Raw genomic sequence first — 24,310 nt, 5'->3', positions numbered from 1 at the left:
GTTTATTATCCTTGCTTGCTCTATTGCCAAATGTTGGTTTTGAGTTACTAAGCGTCACGACCAACTTCTTTGCTCTCTTTTGTACACGCTGCGCTGTCAGCCCACTCTTAAAGGGACATGTCTGTATATGTTATATATATTTATATTTTAGTTTATGACTAAAGTTTCATTTCGACAAAACATCAAGTAACTAGGTGACTTGAGTGCCACAGCATTTTCCTACACAAATGTTGACAACGTGTTTTGTTGCAATGCTTACCTGACTTTTATGCAGTGTTGTTTAACACAGAACATAACAGCCCAGATCAATGTTGCTTGTACCTAAAACCTTGATTATATTTGATAATAGCACGTTGTTTAAAAGGGTTTTATCAAGGGAAATTTTTTACTTAGCGAGATGTCAAGAGAAAAACTTTGCGTGGTTTGCATTATCCTCTGTCTCCATCTAGTGGTGTTATGATGAAACTTCAGCTACAGTAGGAAACAGTACCAGCAAGGGATTTAATGATGATTAATTTATTTTAATCACAACTGATGCATAATAAATAGTTCATCATGACAATAAAAGACACTGATGTTGACAATCATGAGAGTTATTATATGGGATAGGCTATAGATTTTGCAAAGGGTATAATTTAATGGCAATCTATTGGATTGGATGCCTACAATTATGGTGAAATTAAAGGCCAATGAAATTGAAATTATAATCTGATTTACTACTAAAGATTTCAAATTAATAAATGATCAGAGCGATGATTCGGCTGCACAAAGCTGTAGTATGTCATTTCGAACACAGTCTTTGACGGGTGGTAGCTTGCGCTAAATCGACAGCATAAGTGTGGCCCCAAACGACCGCATAGATAGTGTTTATGGGAGCGGCCGGCCATGCCAATACATTTAAATACCACATTACAGTGGTAACTGTCTGTGTCGACTCCTGCCCACTATAAGTTAAAGTAAGAGATCTCTGTAATGTGAGATATCTCTGTAACAATGGAGATATCATTACATTTGAACAAGAAAAAGTCAACACTTAATTAACAGCTGTGTAATGATTTATTGTAGCAAACAGGCCTACTACCAATGTTCAGTAAAGTGTTAAACAAACAATATTTTCTTGAACATAATTTGACACAAAAACAAAGGTAGACTTGCAGCTAAAGTAGAAATTAAAATAAATGTATTAATAACATTTTTTGCCACTGGTTTTTGCCAATACATTAGACTATGTAACATTGAAGAGATACTTAATTTCAGTGCTTTCTATGAAACAACAACTTGTGAGTGAAGGTTGTCAACTAGGCTACTGTTACTGTTACAGTAAGTGCATGCACAGAATATCAGTGAGAAGTTAATTGTATCTATTCTGTTAAGTGGTTGCAATGCTCAGTTTAAAATGTTACTGTAACTACTGCAGGAAAAGAGCAATTCATAAATTGGCAATCTCGGATAATTTGCTTAATACGATATCAGATTATCAGAAACTACCTGGTTGTAAATACATAAACTGTTCTCCGTCTAGCCTACCTCTCAATTAAGGAGAGCATAATGTGAATGTCTAACAATTAAATCAGTCAATTCCAGTCTTTCATAAACAAACAAAAAAGGTTAGAGAACTGCTGTCGAAATTCTAAAACCTAATCATGTTAAATTCTGAATAAAACTATTTGCATATTTTCTTTACTTAGGCACAAGAGAAACTGTTTTGAGTTGTGTATTAACTTCCATATTTTGTGTCTTTGTTTATTAGGTGAAATGCAACTTCATTATATGGTAGGCTTATTTGAATAACAAAGAACTTTGGGCACAAGCAAAAACTTCAGACCATCAGAAGCATCAGAATCATACTTAAAAACATCTTAAAATCTAACCCTAACTACAATGATTGCAAACCAAGTCTCAAAAACAAGTAAACACCATTGAAAAGAATCCTGCATTTGTCCAGGAATTCTTTATTTCGCACACAAAAAAGGCACAGGAAAGCCCCTTATGAAGAGAGAACAGACAACCGAAAAAGTAGATATTAAGAAAAGTGTAATTTCATACAAACTGAATTTCATACAAACTTAATCTGTTTTAGCCATATGTGTGCATGAACTCATACACTTACTCCCCACAAATTCATCAGCAGCAACTTCAGAAGTTGACGATCACTGTGATACTTTGTCCAATTTCCATTCTGTAACACTTACTGTGTACCGTATGTAATAGGACTAGCGCAGGACAAACATAGCTACACGGTAAGCATTACAGAACTGAAATTGGTGAACAGAACTGAAAAAGTATCAAGTAAGTGTGATCTTTTGAAGTTGCTGCTGATCATTAGTCATGGCATGGCTAAATCTGTTGTGGAAACATTTGACCATTTTCTCAGCTTTGTAACATTTTTACCCAACTCAATGGATGTTTTTGATGGTTTTATTAAGTTTTACTAAAAGTCCCTATGAAGCTAATAATCAAAGACATGGAGATAACAGCACTTGATCAAATCTGACACCAGCTCACTAGAAAGAGGGGTTACGATGATGTGAGAGCAAATTTCAAGTGTTGAAAAGGTTCATAGACAACATATATACAACATTATGGGAAACACTGTTCCCGATAATAAATCACATCCACCCTACAGTGAAATATGGAGGTCACTGCCTCCGATATAGACACGCTGGTAGGCAAAAACTACCTTCTTCTTCACATTATGGAAGACACTGCTCCCGATAATGGTTTTCAGGATGACAAGTGTACATGCACCAAGAGACGAGTACTAAGGACAGCCATGAGAGAGAGTTCCCAGTTAACCTAAAGCTAATTACAGATCTAAACGTCAACGAATAGTCAGTTTGAGGTGTCGATCTGAACGAATCAATTAAGTCAGAGAATTTTCAGGTGGCTGTCTCTGATATTGGCTGTCAGTACCAAGTACACTTCCATAGCAGATGCTGCTTTTTGTCATTTCGACAGTATAACCTGTCAATTATGGAAGGCACTGCTCCCGATAATTATACATTTTAAAATTAAATAGACGTTTTCAGTAGCACATAGTGAGGAGGACCCTTTCTTCCCGTCAAATAGCTATTTCATTTATAAAAGGACTACTATCCTTGCTTGAAGGATAGCTGGACGTCAGTGGGCAGAGTGAGCAGGAAATGGCAATAACCTAAATTGTTTCACCTAATGTACCGGGGTTAAACTCTGCATAACCCCAACCTCTCTGAATGAAGATTCAGTCCCTTTTGCAAAATTTCTGCCTCATTCTGCACCGGTTTTCAGCACAATGTAAGATATCTCTATAACAGCCCGGGTTAGAATCAAATATAAAGTCACAACAGTGTAGAAATAACAGTCTCAGATTGTAACAATGTTTGTGGTAAATGATACACCATCTTAAGTATACCATAATGACCTTTTCTTGTTGACAGTTTGAGCCAACGCAACTTATCCTGTTTGTGACGTAGGTATTGTGTATTTATAATTAGCACCAATACATTCAGTTGTGGTGGGAAGTCCCATGTTATTGTGAATGCAGCTCAGAAAAGCATTTTTTGTGCGTTTCTTAAGTGTAATAAGGCCTTTCGCTAATTTCTCAAACAAATGAAATCATTTTTTTAAGGCAATCGGCTTTGTGCAGGAGGTAACAGCATATTGTACATGTAAAGTGTTCTGAATGAAGAGGGGACATTTTTTTTTATATTGACATCGATGTGGAACATCGCCACTTAAATTTCCTGGATGGGTGAGCCTTATTTATGGTGACCTATGGGCTAAACCACTAACTTTGTAACTTTGGGGGTGTTTTTCTTTTTTGTTTCATGCAGCATGTTGGGCCAGACTTAGACTTCATTATCCATGGTCCAGATGTCCCCTGCCAGAGAATTGGCACAGCCCTGGATGGTCCAGGTTGCCAAGGCGAACTCATTCCTGAACAGATTGGCGTCGGCATCAGGGTGGTTAGTCTTCAGAGCGTCGAGCTGATCGGACAGAGCTTTCAATGTGTGGGTGCCCGAGCCCACCAGGATGTGGCGGAATGGACTCTCCCTGGGAGACACGTATGGTGACAGGAAGTCCCTCTCCACCTACAGGAAGAGGAAGAAAAAAAGAGGACAAAGACAGATTAGTCATTTTCATGACAGACATGCACATTCTTAAATCTGGAAGGAATATACAACTCTGTCCAAAGTTGATTCAATGAACTTATTTGTTGTAGGTAAGTCGCTTTGGATAAAGGCGAAAAAAAATAAATAATTGTAAATGAACCGTCGTGTCAGAACACATGCCTGCTGCGTCTGAATGAAACTGAGGACTGCAGCCACTGCAGAACGTTGAGGAGAAGCAGCTTCCATAGGACCAAGCGGTATAATTATGTTTAGATGGAGGAGATCTGCTGAAGGGAAACTTACCCTCATGATGCGGTCGTTAATGTTGCGGCACAACTCTATGTCTTCAAGGTCACTGTTCTGGATGTCTGAGGTCAGACTCCGGGAGGCTCGGCTGTAGGAGCCTGATGCCGAGATCAGCCACTGAACATTCAGCGACTTGGGCAAGATCAGGGGCTGTGACTGAGGGATATCATTTAGACAGAGAAATTGTCAGACTGTCAAAACAAGCAAATGGATATACACTACAGTGGAGCAATTACAGAGACAACACAAACACACAGAAAGAGCAACTAAACAAATACATATAGACAGGAAACCATTAGACAAAGAATCAACATGGTGGTGTCTTTTAGTTGTACAACCGAAATAGCTTTCCCTTCAACGACATTGACAATGACAATGATATAGTTACAGTGTCACAATTAGTCACAATTAGTCACAATTCACAGGATAAATGTACCCGACTTTGCAAATCATTTATTGATGTACATGGAAGCTTTTCAAAAAAGTAACTCTCGAGCTAAATGTTAAACTCAAAGGACGACTCACCCTCTGCATGGCCCCGACCTTCTGGTTGATCTCTGCTACGTGGCCACGGATAATGCTGTTATACTTCTCCACATTCAGATGCAGCAGGTGGTCATGGACCAGCCGGAGGGCCATTTGCCCAGCGATCTGTGCCGCCGACACCGCCAGTTTGGGTAGCTCCTCGAACGTGGCTGCCCTCAGCCTCTTCTGTGTGTCTAGCATTGTGCCAAAGTATGGGTAGTCCTACGGGAGGAATGGAGGTTAAGAATTTGCCTAAAGAATGTTACAGTTCCTGTAGGTTTCAGCAATGTAATATGGTACAATTTAATAATATATAATGTTATCCCGCTGATACCATTATGGGGGCTTTGTAGTATACTTTTCACAAACTGACCGAGTTAGAGGTGAAGCGGAATGAGACAGACGGGATGCCGGAGAAGGTAAGGAAGGTATAGGCCGTGTCATCTAGACTCAGGGGTTCCAAGCTGTAAAAGATAAACCTAAAGATGTAGCTACAGATTTTGCACTCATGATTGTGTAAAAAGATTATGACACTGACAGTGAACTTTATCCTATTGACCAGTGGTGTTGGTGTCATTCAGGGGCTGGTACAGACCAGCCTCACCAGCAGATGGCGCTGTTGGATGGAAATTAGGCATTCATCCATGTCAAAACATATAATAGAGGCCTCACTTACACAGCGTCTTCCCAGTTTGTCCCGGCGACTTGGGCATATAGGGTCCTACTGGGATCACTGGGGCTGTTGACCTGAGGAGAAGACAGGAGCTTAAAACACAGTTTAAGAACCAGCAAACGGGGACCATGGGATTGTTACGGAGTGATGTTTTTGTGTAACAGCGATGATCTATGGCATTAGTGACACAAGCGAGATGGCACTGTCAAGCAAAATTAAACCTCAGAGTAGGACATGGGTATAGTTTGACAGTTTGCTTTCTAGCACAATATTCGCAGCATGAGCAAGATGGGTTTAGACTAGAGTGTCTGTGTGTGAGAAGAGATGTCCATGCATAAGCTTTCAATATTGGTGAACATTTCTCCATTTGATGAATATTTCTTCAAGGAAAAAGGACCGAGGTTTAATCTTGCTCAACAACACGATTTCTTTTGCAACTTTTGGCACTGATATGTGCCATAATTATCTCACCTCCTTAAGAGTGCTATGAATAAGGCTGTGCATTAGAGGGCTGGCAGACGCTTTGAATGCAGGGGAACCTGGGGGGGGATAGAATAGGGTGGTGAATTCAATGTTAAACTAAGCCGAATACATTCTGTACAAACCAAGAGAGATTCAATACACCATACACACCTGTTACAACTCCATCCAGGCTAATATAGGAAAAGGCTTTCATGTTCAGAGAGGTCAAATAACCCTGACAAGAGAAGAGAGAAAAAAACAAGTTAGGCAAGATGTTAAAGTGAAAACCTTTATGTTTTTTAAAGATAGTTTGCCTGACTTGTTTTCTCTTGTTCTTACTTCCAACCACTCGGTGGCGCCGATGCTCCCATACTCTCCTGCACTCCAGCTTGCAAACACAATACTTCTTCTGGGCTTGAATCCACCTATCAAAGGGAGATGAGATGCACATGAATCTCGAGGGGAAAACAAAGATATTTTCATAATGTACACACAATTCTGGGCCCAAATTCATATAACACAATTGGCCAATACCATTATTTATTTACCCATTTGAACCCTGGCTTTTAAAACAGGACACAAGGAGTAAAAACAATACCAAAAAGATGCCCTTAACGCTGATCTATATTTTATCAAGACTGGGAAATAGGTAACAAATGCATCTCAATAATGAGATGTCTACTGATTAACATAAACAGAGAAACATTTGCTTAAAGGGACAATCTCTCCAACAACAACAACAACAACAAAGCGGTCACCCTGACACGTTTTTGATAAACAGTTGAGGGATGGGGATGGAGAAATGTAACCACTCAAATTCTTGGACAGAGCTATGGATGCAAGATCAGATATCAGAGATCAGATTAATCCGAGAAACTGCAGGAGGAATGCAGCTGTTGAATAGATTGGAAAGAAGCCCTTGGAAACAGATGTGTACTCCACGCAATCAATCATATTTCTGTAGTTCAGTTTGGTATCCCAACCCACCGTTTTTCACCATGCCTGAGATGGCACGAGCCAGCTCCACCAACACACTAGTGCCCACGGTCGACCTCGCAAACCCTGGACCCCAGGCATCTCGCTGGGCTCCGATAACCACGTAACGATCTAAAGCAAGGAGGGGAAGACCATTTTTTTGGTTATTGTTAGAAGCACAATTGTATGATCTATCTATGAAAGCAAAGCACACCTTAGTGTATAATGTACACATCATAGTTATTGGTCTTCGCAATACTAAACAATAGAAGTTACTATTGCTATTGTCGGTTACTATAGTCAAATTCTATTAGAGCTTGACGTTGTTGCTATTGACTCGTAATTCCATAGGGTAATAAGATCATCATACCTGGATCTACAAACCCTTTGATGACCCCAAAGACGTTGTTGATCTTTTTCTCAGTCAGGACGTTGTTGACCTCCACAGTAACGACATCGCCATCGTCTCCGAGTTTGTTGACGCTCCCCCACTCTCCAGGAGCGTCTTTCCCTCCCATCTGCCTGTGTTTCAGGAGAAGGAAATAACATAAATAAGAAAGTCGAAACTTTACAATGGCTCAACCTCACAACAAGAGTCATCAGTTGAACATTTGATTATTTACAATTTGATAAGCACAACCGTTGTCAGGATCCAGTCCAAAGGAGATCTTTTGCCCGTGCAAGAGTGACCCTCCATTCCAAATTGCCCCTAAATACTGGTATGTGTGTGTGTGTGTGTGTGTGTGTGTGTGTGTGTGTGTGGCCCACCTGTGAGAGGTGTGTGTACCTGTGAGAAGTGTGTGTGTGTCATATCTCAGTATGTAGACTGCAAATAAACTTGAACCTTTACAATTTTGAGTGTAAGTAAGTGTGTGAGTTTATCCTGTTATTTATGCTATTATATCTAGTATTGTGTTGAGTAGCAATGGAAATGAATCAAGAAATTGATAGAGTAGGCTAACTTACATTATCATTGTTCTATATGCAACAGAACAGATCACCCAGCATGGCTAATGAAAAGAATCAACAAATGTGAGTCTAATACCAATACTTGCTCAATAGGTCTTACTTTTAGAACAGGTTGCTTACATTCATTATGCGGGTGTTAAGGTCAGGGCCATCGCTACTTACACATGCATCATTGTTAGACCACTGTTAATGCTAGAGCTATCCATCTGCCACCGCTAGTGCTAGGCTATCCATGTAGCACTGTTAGTGCTAGAACTATCTTACACCCCTTTTTTTTTGTTTTGAGGCAAAAAAAATGAAAAAAATGTGTCACCTTTTTTGGACCATCACCAGTTTGCACCCCTGTTATTCTTGATCTCTGCGTATGGATAACCTCTGAACGGATCTTACGGTAAATGGAAACTTACTGCTTGATGGTGGTGGCCATTTTGGAGGTAATGGTCTGGGCCAGGATGCTGGGCAGCCCAGAAGATTGGGCAGGAGGAAACTGGGTGTGGTTAAAGGAGGGGAACGCAGGTGTGTATGGATCACCAGAACCAAGATGGACCTGGATAGAGAGAGACAATCCATGATCATTAATCTAGAACATAGAGCTCCAACAGGAGGGAGGTAATCAGAGTGAAAAGATTACCAAGAAAATTGAAGAAGCATTTGTGTGTAAAAACTATCTGATTAGAGGCCTTGCCCTCTCCTATACTGTCTATATGCAAACACATCATTTGACACGAGTCACTCAGGGACCAAGCCAAAATGACCACACTCACATGGCCATAGAGCTCAGTGGTCGCTTCAATCTTGTCGTTAGCCGGGTCTGGGTAGATGAGGACAGCAGAGGCATTCAATTTGGCTGCGTTTGCGACCTACAACCAAAGAAAAAGAGTGTCAATATACAGTATTACAGGAGAGAAGCAAAGGACCAGGACTCCTTATGTTCATTGTGCAGTGTTAATAAGGTCATCTATACATCCCAGCTCATTATAATTTACCATATTCGTCAAATCAAAGTGAATACAGTGCCTTCCGAAAATATAGACCCCTTCACTTTTTCCACATTTTGTTGTGTTATAGACTCTATTTAAAATGTATTAAATCAAAATAATTTCCCATAAATCCACACATGCACAATACCCCAGAATGACAAAGCACGTCTTTTTTTTTTCTCCAGTAAATGTATTAAAAATAAATGTGTATTTAAATACAGAAATACGTCAGTTACATGCAAGTATTCAGACCCTTTGCTACGACACTCTTAAAAGCTAGTTAAAATGCAAAAATCATCAAATCACTCAATTAGTTATATGATATATGGGGTGTGTGGATTGTTGGCAAATTATTTTAATTTAATCAATTTTAAATTGAGTATGTTATAAATCTATAACACAACAAACTGTGGAGAAAGTGAAGGGTTCTGAATACCTTCAGAAGGCACTGTATATACAGTACCAGTCAAAAGTTTGGACACACTTTCCCATTCAATTTAATGGTTAAGTGTCCAAACGTTTGACTGGTAGGCTACTGTACAATGCAGGAGAAATGTGTTAGCGAAATAATGTTACTGACATTAATTTTTCCAACATGTACTCACTTTCTCAGCAAAGCTGATTTTTCCAGCTCTAACCAGAATCACCCTTCCATCGATGGCAATGTTGTTATTCCGCAGGATTCTGAAGTCTTCCATCCGACCATAAAAGGCGTACAGGATCGCACCCTGGGAAAACCAAATCCATTTTCACAACATACCCATTGTATTGAAGAAATTCAAATAAAATGCTGCTATGTTAATAAATAACTGTATCGTGCTGGTGTCTTGGCTGTACTTTCCGACTGAAGTGCCCGGATTCACTTCGTGACGTTAGAATTATAAGGTTCTATCTCCATTTTTGGTCAAAATTGAGTTTTTTACATAATCTGATCCATTAGGTGTTTATTAATGCCTGTGTGGTGTTATTTTTCAAAATGTTGAAATGTTTTAGTTAGTAATTAATAAAATACAAAGGTTCCATCTCATAAAACATAATGGAATGTAAAAACGTTGACGCTCAATATCTCTGAACTGCCCTAAACGGAGATAGAACCTTATAATTCTAAGCTCACAACTTACAGCCCGGGTCGGGTCAGTCTGTCCTGTTTTACCTTCCCTTTCTACTTTCACAATAATTGTGAATTAAAACATTTACATAAATACAAAAAATACTTAAAGAAATAGAAAATAAATAAATAAAATATAACAAATCTGCTACATGTAGTGTAACCCCCCCCCCCCCCCCCTCCTCCTACCCCCAAAAAATCATGTGATGGAGGGATTTTGTTATGTTTTAGCATCACACTGAAGATTTTCAACATATTTTAATGAATACAGTGATAATACCGTACACCGAGATATTTTTGGCCAAGGTTATCGCACCATGACTAGTTATGATCAATGCAAAATTTTACTTGTTTTTTTTTATATTTTACAAAATATTGCATATTCATTCATTTAATTTACATGAACTTAAACCAAGAAAAACATATCCAAAAGATTACCTGTGCTGTTCCTGTTGCACTGTAGACCAGATACCCCGCTGGTTGTTCAACCCTATTGTCTTTGAATGTAACTCTGTTGGAGCCAGAGACAGGAGGATCCTGGACCTTCACAAAGTGTTCGTCGCTCCATGTGTATATGCCGTCGTCTTTGAACCTCTTCAGCACTTTGTTTCCCAGCATCTCGTCTCCTGGGGACCCAGCCTGGTGATTATCACTCGAAAATTCACTGAGTGAGAGAGAGACAGTGAGTCAATGTTATTCATTTATTCACTGAGTGAGAGAGAGACAGTGAGTCAATGTTATTCATTTATTTATTATTAATTCTGCACAAATTAAAGCTGATGTTGTTGCCTGTTTGTTTTTATGTTGCCATTTTCCTACATATTTTTTTATGAATGTGCTTTTATGCAAAATACATACAATTCAATAACCCTAAGCCAGACAAAGGCAATGTTTCCCAAATGGTGCAGGATGATTCTGGGAAGGATCAAAGGTGGGTGACGACAACACCAACATTAAGGAGCTGTTAGTTTAGGGTTTTAAATGTCAGTAACCTGAAGGCCGCCTCAAAGCCACTGGGGCTCAGTTTCTGACCCAGCAGACTCTTGACATCGTCCCAGTCCATGAGGGGTGCCACCTGTGTATCATAAGAAATCTGGATAACTGGAGACATTGTGGACACGGCGGGAGCCTCGTCCTTTCTCCTGTGTGCTAGGTATCCAATCAGATAGCCTAAAAGAAGGATGAACAAAAAAAAAATGTACATACAATTTTGACATCTCTTCAGTAAAAAAAGGTCAGCACAGTATTAACACTGGTATAATAATATGTATATTATTCAGTAATTCTCCCTCAACTCTTTTGCTCCTTCTGTTTCCATATAGCTACTCTCTTTTCTTACCGATGATGAAGATGAGAAGGGTTGTAACGACCATGAGGCAGACGTTCTTGGGGGTGCGCTGCTGGGGCTTGTGGACAACATAGGGGTCACGGTTGTGGTTGAGGTGCTCTCCCACGCCGTTGCTCCCCACCTCCTCGTCCATGTCGGACGACAGCTTCATCTCCACCTGGCTGTTCTCCCCCTCCATGTTCTGGGTGAGGTTGAAGCGCGTGTATGAGCGGGGCTCCCCATTGAACTGCATAGAGGAATAGGTAGGAAGGTCGGTGTTTAAAAGGTTCACACAGCCGTCATTTGAAAACGTCATCTTCACAGATAAGTCACAGGGGTGCAAACTGGTGATGGCCCAAAAAGGTGACCCATTTTCTTTTTGTGGCTAACCTTAGGGGGGGGATAGCGCTTGCACTAATGGTGTTAAATAGATACCGCTAGCACTAATGGTGTTAAATAGATACCGCTAGCACTAATGGTGGTCTAAAAATGATGCATGTGGAAGTAGCGGCAGCCCTGACCTCAACACCTGCAGAATTACTTAGAAAACTGTTTACTGTGACTGTGTTCTCTATGCTGTCTGGAATTGTACCTAGCTGCCTGAAGCTAAAAGTTATTTCAACAGCAGCAGAGTTCAGCAGAGGGAGATTAGTTAGCTCACGCAGGATGATACTTAGACCCCCCCAAAAAATAATAATAATAATAATCACAATTCACATGGATGACATAAAAAACGGCTAATTTAGCAGAAAGGTGACAAGTTTGCACCCCTGAAACAGTGGCCCCAAACCACTTCTCCTTGACGTGTTGGCATAAGAGGGGTAGACGGTCTCCCAAACTAAGGCCAAAACATTCCCTCAAACTGCACATCTGGAGTGCCATATCTAACCAAGGATGAGGAACCATTGCAGATTGTTTTATGGTAGGACCCACATCCAAGCTGAGTAGTCAGCTAATCTTTTAAGCTTTAATAAATAATATGGTTATTTCTGACTGCGTCTGATTCTACTTCAGTCATCTTTCAGGTCATGGATCGATTCATTTGAGAGGAATTGTTGGGCCTTACAGTACATCAGAGAAGATTGTGTGGATCCCATCATTTCATCCAAGGTGTATAGTGAATTAACCCTCATTGTTTAATAGATTTCTGTCTAGGCTATAAACTGTCAATCAAAAATATTGTAACATTTTCTCAGCTCATAATAATAAACAAATGATTAATTAATCAACCCCAAAAGCAACCATTAACACGTTCAAAGTGGAATACAATATAAACATTTTAGACAGGATAATGAGACAATAATTTCATCAATTAAAGTAATTTTCAAAAGTACTTACTATTTTGGATATTGTTGACCTTGCCTGGTCCATGGTAGCTTTTCAGTTGTCTAGAAGAAGAAAAAACACAATCTGATGAACAGCAAGTCAAGGAAACAGGTGGTGAGAATGGGCTCCGCTCCCTTGACCACCAGCACAGGTGCCCCCCAAGGCTGTGTTCTGAGCCCTCTCCTCTACTCCCTGTACACCCACGACTGCGTGACCACTCACAGCTCCAACACAGTAATAAAGTTTGACGACACAACGGTGATTGGCCTGATTACCGAGGGCGAAGAGACAGCCTACAGAAACGAGGTTGTCTACTGTATCTGTCAATAAAATGAAAAATATGAGTGGGACTGCCCCACTCAGAAAAAATAACCTAAAAAAAAAGAAAGAAACGAGGTTGAACATCTGGCCCAGTACAGCCAGGCCAATAACCTCACTCTCAATGCCGACCAGACCAAAGAGCTGGTGGTGGACTTCAGGAAAAAGAGTTGAGACAGAATAAATAGCTTTCAGCTGTCCACACCCGATCTGTCATGTTGGAAAAAAGCAAGCAGCAATGATCAGGGTCCAAGAACACTGGGAGAAATTTGGCACTGGAAATGATGGTGATTTAGATTTGAAAGTTCCTGGTCGTTTCAGTCATTGGAGTCAAATGGGAAAAGGAGCAACAACATCGGTAGGTTTAATTGACGATATTTGAAAACATCATATGCTTTTTTTTTAAACCATAAGGTTATTTCAGTGAAAAATACAAATACAAATAATACGAATAATTGGAACAAATAGGGTACAATAGCTCCCACAAATAGGGTACAATAGCTCCCACTGTTCACTGTTTGGGCCCCTAATTACTCACCAAATGATTTAACAAAAGTGTAGGGATTGAAGCCGTGTGTAAACCCATAACAGAAATCGTGACAAGGCTACCACAATGCTCCCAGGGAAAGAGTCACACGCTCAACCACAGCAGGTCTGAACACCCCGCTTGACCTTTTCCTCAGAGCTCTCTCACGTTTTGCGGATTGTGTGAATTTAAACGCAGACTTATTTATGTATATTAATATTCCCCTTCGTTCTGGCGATTGGGAAGCCAAAGAAAAGGTCCCACCCCTTGTCCAAACATTCATGAGATTTCCTATGGTGTTCTGCTCTGAAAAAGACTGCCCTGTTCCCAACAGTGCACAAAAGAGCACTGTTAACGGCGTGAGTGGTCAACATAATCACCCTGCCTCTATGTGAAATCAAGGGGGAAAGAATAAGATTACAAAAAAAGCAACTTGACACACGGACACTTTGTGACTCATGGATTCCCAAAGAAAACAGTTTCTGATGAAATGAGACGAGAAGAGAAACATTAGACTGCATGATATTTTCTTGCCTTTTATAACTCTTGGCAAATTAATTTAGTTCCATGCACGAGCACCTGCTCTGGACCACGAATAGGCTGCAGTAGTGCAATTGATCACTGTTGTACTTAAATGATTGAAAAAGAAAAATCATTAATCTTTGTTCCATTTAGAGCAGCAGGTGGCAGCAGAAGCGCACAACAATACTTTTTTTGCTTTATGTTGAATTCAAATTATTAGTTTTTAATTTCAGTTTATATACTGAAGTCACTCATAAATTATGTTTCCGTCGAGCCAGTCTGTATCCGTCAAGCATTGGGTCACAATTTCAGAAACATGAAGCTACTGCAGTGCACAGACACTAATTATTCAGTTAAATTCATATTATCTAGGGGGCGCTTGATCACGTAGCACACTAAGGCATCAGCCATGTAATAGCAGGGTCCCCGGTTCGTTTCCGGCTGTCAACCTATCCTGCATGTCATCCCTCCTCTCTCACCCATCCTTTTCGTCATTCTCTACCGTCTATCTATCACAATAAAGCAGAAAAACATATAATAAAAATAAAAATAAAAATCTTAAAAATGCATATGGTCCAGTGATTTAGAGGTTATGAAATTTCGTTTTTCAAATGTAACCTATTAACCATTAATGTAGGTAGTTGTAATCGACAACAATCTATTTGACATTATTGACAATAGGGTAATTGAGTTGGTGTTGTGAACAGAGAACAGAAAGCATGGGAAAATGCATCAAACAACAATTAAATCTTTAGGCCGCCTACAAGAAAAGGCCTACACAAGAAAGGACAATATGAAAGGAACAGATCCCAGCCAAGAGTTCAGGTCAGCCTTGTAAAGGCCCTAACTGTCCATGGCTTGTAAAGGCCCTAACTGTCCATGGCTTGTACAAAGCAGGAGCTTCATACAACTAACAAATCTTACCCTTCTTCCCTCCTATTCATACCCTAGTCCTAAATATTTTTGCCTTAACAAAGGCTAATTATAATCCTATTCGGCAAGACCCTACAAGGGCTGTACGGTATATTGAGTTTTAACAACATGGGCAATTCCACGGTAACAGAGTGGGTTCCATGTCGAACCCTCTGTGAAAACGGCTCCTTAAAGGGTTCTCCCACAGGGACAGAACCCGGGAAGAACCCAGGGAAGAACCGTTTTATGTTCCGTACAGCCTGTACAATAGGTACGCTAAATGTAGCGAATTCAATTTCAGTAATTCCGTTAGAGTTTTGGTTTGGTCATTCTGTTACAGATTTGTAATAACTTATTAATTCATAAACTAAATCGATATCAGTAAAAAAAAAAACGTTGTATAGGTCGAACTAGGCCTATACATTATAGGCTAATATTCACTTTTCATTATCCTCACTCCTCATGAGGACTTACGTGGGTTTTTGGTAACAGAATGACCAGAGACCCGAGAATGATTCTTAAACTTATAGAAGCCAAACCATTTCCTAAAAATGAAATACATGTGTTGATATTAGTTGACCGGGCTCTATAGTTGAACATTAATAAGATTTGATGTTTTTCTAAACCCCTTTGAATACTTTTCTGTAGGGATGCACGATATTATCGGCACCGATAATTATCGGCACCGATATTTATCGGCCCGATAATGGGAAATTAATGTTTATCGGTTTTTATCGGTTTTATTAAATTTTAGCCGATATTGAGCCGATTTTTTTTTCTTTCTTTTTTTCCTGGAAGGAATATCAAGCAGAAGGTAGCCTAGCCTGCTGTGCCTATTGAACACGCATTTGAATTGTATTCAGTTTGTATATTAGGGAACACCAATGGAAAACGTGTCTATTATTTAGGTGAGAATGTCAATGTAGGCTATACAAGACAAGTTTTTTACAAGGAAAACATGCACTTTTTGTTTTTCCATGTCAGTGCAATTTATTTTGAATTCTTATGCAAAACGTTTGATGGGCTTTATCACAACCTACCTCATCCTCATGCACTAAAAGTAGCATAGCCCAGCCCTTTTCAGTTGCTTTATTAAGCATACTAGTGTAGCCTACTATGTGCCTTGTATCATTCTGTTTATCTGCAGACTAAGCAGCCATTTGGCACTAGTTTCTGTACAAGTTCTATAAAACTTTTGGTTCTTTAAAAGTCTTTATTTTTGTATTGACTGATGCACAAGGTGCACTTTATTTTTGACACTTTTTTGATCTAATTACTCTTAGGTGAGCCTTTTTTGTTTTCATAAAAGGAGGCCAGATCTTGGCTAAAAAAAGCATTGTGCACTGTATAACAGATTCTGTTTGTTAGAGGAAATAATAAATGAACATTTGAAGACTCAGAAGTGTTCTCTTTGTTGTGTTAACAATAGTGATGTAAGTTAGATTTGGTGAGATCACTATGGAATATTAAATCATCAATCTTTGCTCACTACATAGCCTTTCTTACCTTCAGGTGTGCATGAACTACAGGTTATCAACTGTGAAATGATATCTGAATGGTCTTTATTGTCATTGATATAGTACAGGTACCAAACAACGAAATTTGGGAGGGGGAGCTCCCCTGGTGCTAGGAAAGAAAAAATAAAATAATAATAATAATATTGGTATCGGTTATCGGCCACGAGAAGCGGGTAAATATCGGTATCGGTTGGAAAAAATGCATATCGTGCATCCCTACTTTTCTGGTAGAGGTTTTTCTTATCCCTATTCTTATGATGGTAAGATGGCTGAGAAATGCATTTCTCGCTTCCTTTTTCCCCAAAATATACTCTTAGTTTTAATTTGATACCCAATTTGACATGCTTTAAACGGAACTGCCCTTCAGAAATATACATTTTCATACCTTTTTACTGGCTTTTCTTGTCCATCTCTCACTTTCTCCTTCAATAGTTTAAGCATATACACATTAAGCTAATTTGACTTAATTAGGTAACATTAAGGTTAAATGTAGGCCTACTTATTGTAGGCCTCAATTAAATGTACTTATAGTAGGCCTAAATACTCTTTCATTCCACTGAACTAGCCTACCACTAGGCCCTAATTCTTAGAACCTCCCTGCTCTTACAATGTTGAAATTAGGAACACCAAACCAACTCCATAATGTTTACCAACCAATTCAACAGTGCAATGTGTAGCCTAGTATGGCTCAACTAGCATCAACTTTTATTGCATTATTTATATTTCATATGTTTAATTCTATGAGCACTCCATTGGGTTTAAATGGTCACTGTTACTTTTCCTTGTGCTTACTTCACTTGAATATACTGCCTAAGGTTTCTCACAATGTAAACTTATCTTGTGCAGCAGCTGGAAAAGGAGAAGCAGCGCCCCTCTCACAGACAGTGGCCTGAAGTGACTCCTGCAGTCACCGTCCCCCATAATGTCACTCCTCTATGCCAAGAGACTATTATCTCCTTGAGGCCAAACCTGTGGCAAAACTTATCATACACCCCTCCCTCCATCTCGTACTTTCTTTCTTCAACAGCTTATCAACTCTCTTTGGTAGACCAGACAGAGGATGTGGCTATGGGGTTATGTAATGTGTGATAATAGTGTATTACAGTGTATTACAGTATATTTCAAAAGTAATTGTGGGTGGGTAAAATCGGTGGTGTGGGGCTAAGGGGCGTCGGATAGTTAAAAATTAAATGATGGTATGTTTGACCCCCTCCCCCTGCCCCACCCGAGAAATCCTTTGCCACCCCACCCCCATTTAAAACATCCTAGAACCGCCACTGGGTTAGCTACAGTATATGCCTAGTCTAAGTGTAGAGGTGATAGTTGACATGTCACTAACCTGAAAGAATAATAGAAATAACAGTTGAGCTAGCGGGTGCTACCTCAGGGGCTACTGAGTATCGGTTATCGTAACTGCCAACAACCGTAGCTCGGCTCGAGCCCACAAGCCCACTCTCCACCACCTTGTGCCAGTCATAATCGGTAAACCATTACAAATTGATGGGGGTTATCTGTTATAGAGTACAATACAAATGAGCAGGTGTTAGCCTAGATATAAATATCCTATGTGCCACACTAGCACTAACGGTAGCAGATGAATAGCGCTAACAGTGGTAGATGAATAGCGATAGCACTAACGGCGGTGTAACAATGATGCTCGTGTAAGTAGCAGCGGCCCGGACCTTAACACCCGCATAATTACCTCTAACAGATTGTTTACCATGACTGTGTTCTCCACACTGTCTGGGATTGTAGATAGCTGTCTGAAGCTAAAAGTTATTTCAACAGCAGCGGAGTTTAGCCGACAGAGCAGACAGGAAGATGTTAACTTGTGCATTATATGACTTGGATGAGAGGTAGACCCCCCCCGCCCCCCTCCCCAAAATCTATAACAAAAATATAAAAAATATTTCCACCCCTGCAAGCTAGCTGGGCCTGACTTGGCCTAACCTTCCCCCTCCCTAACCTTGAGTCAAAGCAAAACCCAAACATGTCAACTTGTTCTTATTGGTCCTATTTTTCAGGTTTTCTGCTCGAAATGATATGCCCACAGTGAATATAGAATATCTCCACAATCACAAGGGCCTTCATAATGATCTTGGTATCAAATGAAAGCTAACACCTGTGGGGTGACTGTAGAAGTGTCAGAATCCAAATATATGTTACTGTGTCATAGTAAATCGAGCTAGAACATTGTGAAAAATCTCAAATTCACTCTCCGCCTAAAAAAAAAAACAGCTTTTAGAGTGAATATGAGCTTGGAAACCTGACTGAATAAGCCCAAATCATCTAGGAATCAGTACTCCAGGGTCTGATGAGTACTTGTGCCAAATGAGATGCTAGTAATGTGAGCCAATGCAACTTTGTACCTGTTTTAGTACTAGACTAGTGTTGTTCCGATACCGATACTAGTATCGGCATGGCCACCGATACGCACAAAAATGCTGGTATCGGTATCGGCGAGTACTTTACAAAAACGTAAGTTTTTTTTTTTTTTTTTTTTTTTTTACTTAAGTTTTACAAAAACTTTACGAGTTTTACAAAGGTTTTGAGCAGTGCCAGACTAAGTGTTAGCAATAATTTTACATCGAGGTGAGTATGCGGCTCAAAAAACATGTTTTTTTGTTTTGTTTTTTCAAACGCCGTGGTATCGGATCGGTACTCGGTATCGGCAAGTACTGCACGGTCAGGTATCGGTATCGGTATCGGGATAAAAAAATGGTATCGGAACAACACTATTTAGTACAGGTATGTTTAGGCGGACAACCAAATTGTGCCATTTGGAGAGATTTTGGCACCATCAGTGTATCAGACTTTCTCATGCATCAAGACTGTAAAATTGATTATATTTCATTGACATATCACTATAGGTATAAATTGCATCCAAATCCAACTGTTTAGACTCTGTTTGCAACCAGCAGGGGTCTCCTGCACGGTTTTCTGCGCGCCCCTCTTGCGCACCCGCCTCGTTTTCACACCTGCTCTGGTTACGCAGTCAATTCTCTCCCGAACCCATGGGGCAAATGTCATGATTGACCACTCATTTGAAGCATCAGAGCCAATAGAATCGGGCAGAGGCGGAAAAAACGACTTTCGAGGACCAATGATATGGAAATTCGGGGGTTGAAACCAAGCATGCTTGGTTTTCCTATGTGACGTGGCTGTAAACAAGGGCTTGTGACTCGCACTCTATTTACCGGCCGACAAAAAACCCGATATGGACGTTTAGAATGGAATCTAATGAATCGTTTGCAACATCGATGAACATTATTGATATAGGTAAGCTCTTTATATCTGTTACATTAAACATAGACCCGATTCTCGCCTCACTGGTGGGGCGGTGGATAAGAAGTGGCTTTAGAACCATTAAGAAGACACATCAACAGATGATTGATCAAGCTTATCAAAATATATTTGCAAACCTCAACAGGTTTGCAACAACTCTCTTACCCTTTGCTGACTTGCAATGACACACCCTTAGAACTGACTGTTTAAAAAAGTAGTTATAGGGTAGGCTACCTGTTACATGCCAAACATATCCAGCCTTGTAAGATTAATACCTTAAACAGCTTAGCAAGCTTCAGATTAGAGATGAAGTGTAACTACAAACACACATATACAGTACACAGACACGTACACACAAATCAGGAAAAAATACATTTATCAATGTTGGCTCAAATGAATGAAATGCAGTAAAGTTAAGTCAAAGAAGGCGATCTCTAGAAAAATAGGTTGACCAACAATTAGCCTACAGATCTAATGTAAAATGCTGCACACCCCCCACTTCTAGCTGTCTTTTGGCCACAATCAAGACACCTATCCTGCATCTGAAATGAATGGCTTTCCAAGACACACGTATGCATACAAGAGATAGGGAAAGACATCTTGACATATTGAGTCACACCCTACTGAAAAGTGTACACCCACAAATATGCAGATAAAAACAAACACTGCATGGACTTCGGAGCATTGAGACACAACTCTTTACTTGAGCAATCCTCTACCAAATACCGGACCTCTATAGGAGCCAGTTAAGAGTTTTAGTGAATCTGCAAAGCCCCAAAAGTAAGCCAGACTGATAAAGCCAGTGTTATCACCGTGGGAACAGAATTCCCCTCATGGTTCCCAGACATGTACACCAGGGGGTGGCATCATGGACACATCAATTCAAGGCTAATGCAATAAGAGAGGGTCTTGAGTGTTCCCTCACCATTGGCAACATTTGTGGAAGACGAATAAGTCTGCTCACACAAGCCACTTTCTCTTCCCTTTCTTTTGTGGAGTTGACACTAACTGTGGAGCTTTTACAGCACCTTTTCCAGAACTCTGGTAACCTTGGGCTCCTAAATAGGCTTGAGTGAAATGCAATGTAAGGCAATGTCTAACATTACAACATTGTTATACAGTAGATTCCTGCTTTACATCACAGGTGTGATTGAGTTGGACTGCAAATACCTCGTCCCAGCTCAACAAAGGTTGACCACTACACATTCCTATTAACTACAAAATCCAGAAGAAGCAGCCATGAATTAGTAATAGTAAAGAAAGTAAAAAAATAAAAAAATAAAAAATGTTCTCGAATGATGCTCTTTGCTGCTGGTAAAGTGTCACACCTGAGTATTTGTCAACCTGTCCTGAAGGGATTTATTTTTATTCATCACAAAACTAAACACAGTTTCAGTTTGATGCTGATTGCAAAAATAAAAGTATTTTCTCAAATGTTCACAGGCATGGCTTAAATGACACCCCAAAAAATACTGATGTGATTCAGACATTAGCCTAGATGTAGCCTAGTCCTAGGCCACTTTAGGTGTAGGTTCAAAATCAAAGTGATGATTACTGAAATAGGACTTGTTGGAATTGTTGGCTCAGTTTTATTTTGAACTTTATACACAGACATTGTGTTTTATGACAATTGGTATACCTAGTTTCACCCATTTTACTTTACAGCCTGAATGGTTGAAGTGAGAATGGATGAAAGAGGCTCAACATTAGCTGCAGTCAGAGTTTAGAGGAGACACAAAAGTCAGTATCAACAGTGACCTCTAGCCTAACAGCTGGTCGGGCTAATGCAACATAGGTCATTCAATGTTTTAGGCTTACAGAATGTAGTAGCAAATACACTAGGCCTACTTTCACATGTATAGAGGGTGTACTGGTGTGAAGGATTAGCCCTGACAAGGTAAGTCTGTTGTTGGTCTGGTATGAGTAAAGAGAGTAAGTAGGAAAAGGTGAGCAGCACCGTAAGCATTTACCATAGTGCACCAAGTAGGCTAATGCCAACCACATCTAGTGGTTGTTAATCGGCTGGATTGGCCCAACGGAAGGTTAAAACAACTTGAGACATGAAACTTGTCACATTAGAAAACTAATTTGTTTTATAATATAATTAAGAAAAATGATATTAGCCATAAGCAGCATAACCCCAAAAAGCTTAACTTTCCGGCTATTACTTTCACCCTCTTTCGGTATGAGTTTCTTTCCATCAAAGAGAATACATAGGATCCAGCTACAACGTCCAAATTATGCTGTCTGCTACTATACTGGAGTAGTATAGATCATATCTGACCTCAAAAACAGAGCCCCACGTAGGCCTATGCCCTGCTATATTTGCAGCAAAACGTGTAGAAACGTTCAAAGAACGATAGAACCAGGCTAGAATATGCTTCATTCATGGCCAATCCTCTCTTCTTTAAGCAGCGGAGGGCGGGGGGTCAGGGGGAGGCAAGTGCAATGTAGGAGTCACATATTCTGCTTCATTGTGCACAGTCATGTGAGAGTCACATTGGGGAAAAGTTCCAAGTTATTCATGGGAAAGAAAGAGGGGCCAGGAGACCAGGCTAATGCCATATAGAGGTCTCCTGAAAATGCCTTTGTCTGAGCGAGTCATGGCATGTGTAGCCTTGAGTGAAGAGTGCTGTTTTGGTCCAAAAAAGTCCTTTAAGTACTTAATGGGTACTTGTTTGTTTACAAGGATATGCAACACAACTGCCATTAGAAAATATAACTACTGTAACTTTTTAAACCGTTCAGTGCACATTCCTTCACCTTTAAAGCTCAAATCTACATACTGGCCTTTTCAGAGATTGTTAAATTACACATAGGTTGACTCTTGTGCCCAATGATAATGTTGACACTTCGGGGAGACTTTTCATATTTGGCCAAAGTCTGACCCAAGGCCCCCCATATACTTTGAATTTGCTAAGCAATAAGGGGATTACCATAGCTGCATAATATGCAGTATAGTACAATATTTTTTTTTTTTTTTTTTAAGTATACATTTCTATGGCCTTTAAATTCGATGGCCTTTTAAAGCATTTATGATATAAATCAAGAGGTGTGATTTGTGTCAAATGTTATGGATTAGGCTACAATGTGTAGATCTGCAATACACCAAAGTGGCATGGGAGGCTATGGAGACTGGGGGCTTTTCAAGGGCAAGACATAGGCTACTCCTTGGACCTTTGAGGTTCAGGTTCACAGGTTCACCTGCCAAACTGGTAGGCATCACTTTAAAGCCTTCAGTACTTTTAAATAGCGCTTTAGTTGGATATGATCATTTCAATACAGGCTTATCTATTTATGACTCACATTCTGAATTGAGAAACGAGGCTTGTCCCTTATAACAAACTATGCTTGTCTTGTCACACTGTACAATCAAAAAGACTAAACATTGCTCCCAGGACCGGTCACTGTAAACACACCTTATAAATGTCAACCTGTTCCTTATACATATTTGCGTGTTGTGTGTTTTTGACCAAAGCCAAGGAAGTCAAGGCAATGTGTGTTTATGCCGGGCGACGCGACCGACCCATGAGCAAGTTGCGGCATAAAAACAAGCCGCTGTCACTTCAACCCTGTTACACAGACCGGCCTCGATCACACACATATAAGTAAGTAAGTAAAGCTTTATTTATATAGCACCTTTCATACAAGAAATGCAGCTCAAAGTGCTTTACAACAGGAATAAGAACATAAAGTGAATATAAAAACATATATAAAAACATATACATGCATAGAATGAATATAAAAGCAGGGGAAAACACTAAAAAGAAAAGGTAAAGATCTAACTTTCCATATCCCTTTCATCTCCCTACCTTACACAGTCTTTCTGTACTTCCCACTGGCTTTCCACCAGTCTCAATATGAAAAGGTTTACAAATCCCTGGTCCAGCCAATCAGAAACACCATTACAATACCACCTTCAATAACCCCATGCTACTTCACTGCTATTATTCTCAACATATAGGGTAGATATGTGTCAAGGTCAATCGGTGTGTGACGGCCTGCCTTACCTCGGATCTACGCTTAGCATGTGTCTGCTGAGAATGACAGGTTGCACATGACCTGCCCGAACCACGCTACCTCCTCCTGGCAACTCTGTATTTCCTACCACTATAACACCAATAACACTGTCATAACATCACGATCACGCCTATCACTCTGACCAGTGACACTGTGTGACAACTGCAAAACTGCACAAATGCATTGAAAATAATGACATTTAACATGAATAAGTTATTGTGACAATTGTTATTTGTACACCTCTTTAATATTAAACGCTCTCGAAGAATATAGAGGAGTAGTCATGACAGTAGCAGATACGAGACTTACCCCACGTTTCAGTAACAGTCCCGGGGTGTCTCGGTTCTCCTGGTCCCACACGAGGGTTCTGTGACGTCCTTCACCGGCCAGGCCACGGGTCTTTATGGGAGGTTTAAAAAATGGTTGTGAAAAAAAAAAAAGATTACGGTATGGTTGTAAAAAAAGATC

At 40.0% G+C, this 24,310-nt stretch overlaps 1 protein-coding gene across 1 annotated transcript; it reads right to left on the bottom strand.

Moving 5' to 3' along the window:
* Positions 1-1,043: 1,043 nt before the first annotated feature.
* Positions 1,044-24,252, bottom strand: tfr1a (transferrin receptor 1a). The gene is made up of 18 exons (XM_080542789.1): positions 24,152-24,252; positions 12,755-12,804; positions 11,429-11,663; positions 11,082-11,259; positions 10,528-10,753; positions 9,587-9,709; positions 8,766-8,861; positions 8,409-8,548; positions 7,403-7,554; positions 7,045-7,164; positions 6,397-6,482; positions 6,229-6,292; positions 6,067-6,134; positions 5,599-5,669; positions 5,296-5,386; positions 4,923-5,144; positions 4,395-4,553; positions 1,044-4,070 (listed from the first exon to the last, which is right to left on the bottom strand). The coding sequence occupies exons 2-18, from the start codon at positions 12,785-12,787 to the stop codon at positions 3,828-3,830; spliced, it is 2,307 nt and encodes a 768-aa protein (XP_080398915.1). The 5' UTR covers positions 12,788-12,804; positions 24,152-24,252; the 3' UTR covers positions 1,044-3,827.
* Between the last annotated feature and the right edge of the window lie 58 nt (positions 24,253-24,310).

This window comes from Nansenia antarctica, assembly GCF_963989245.1.
Source record: "Nansenia antarctica genome assembly, chromosome: 12".
NCBI lineage: Eukaryota > Metazoa > Chordata > Actinopteri > Argentiniformes > Microstomatidae > Nansenia > Nansenia antarctica.
Note: the sequence above shows the minus strand (reverse complement) of the source record. Positions and strands in the feature narration are given on the sequence as shown.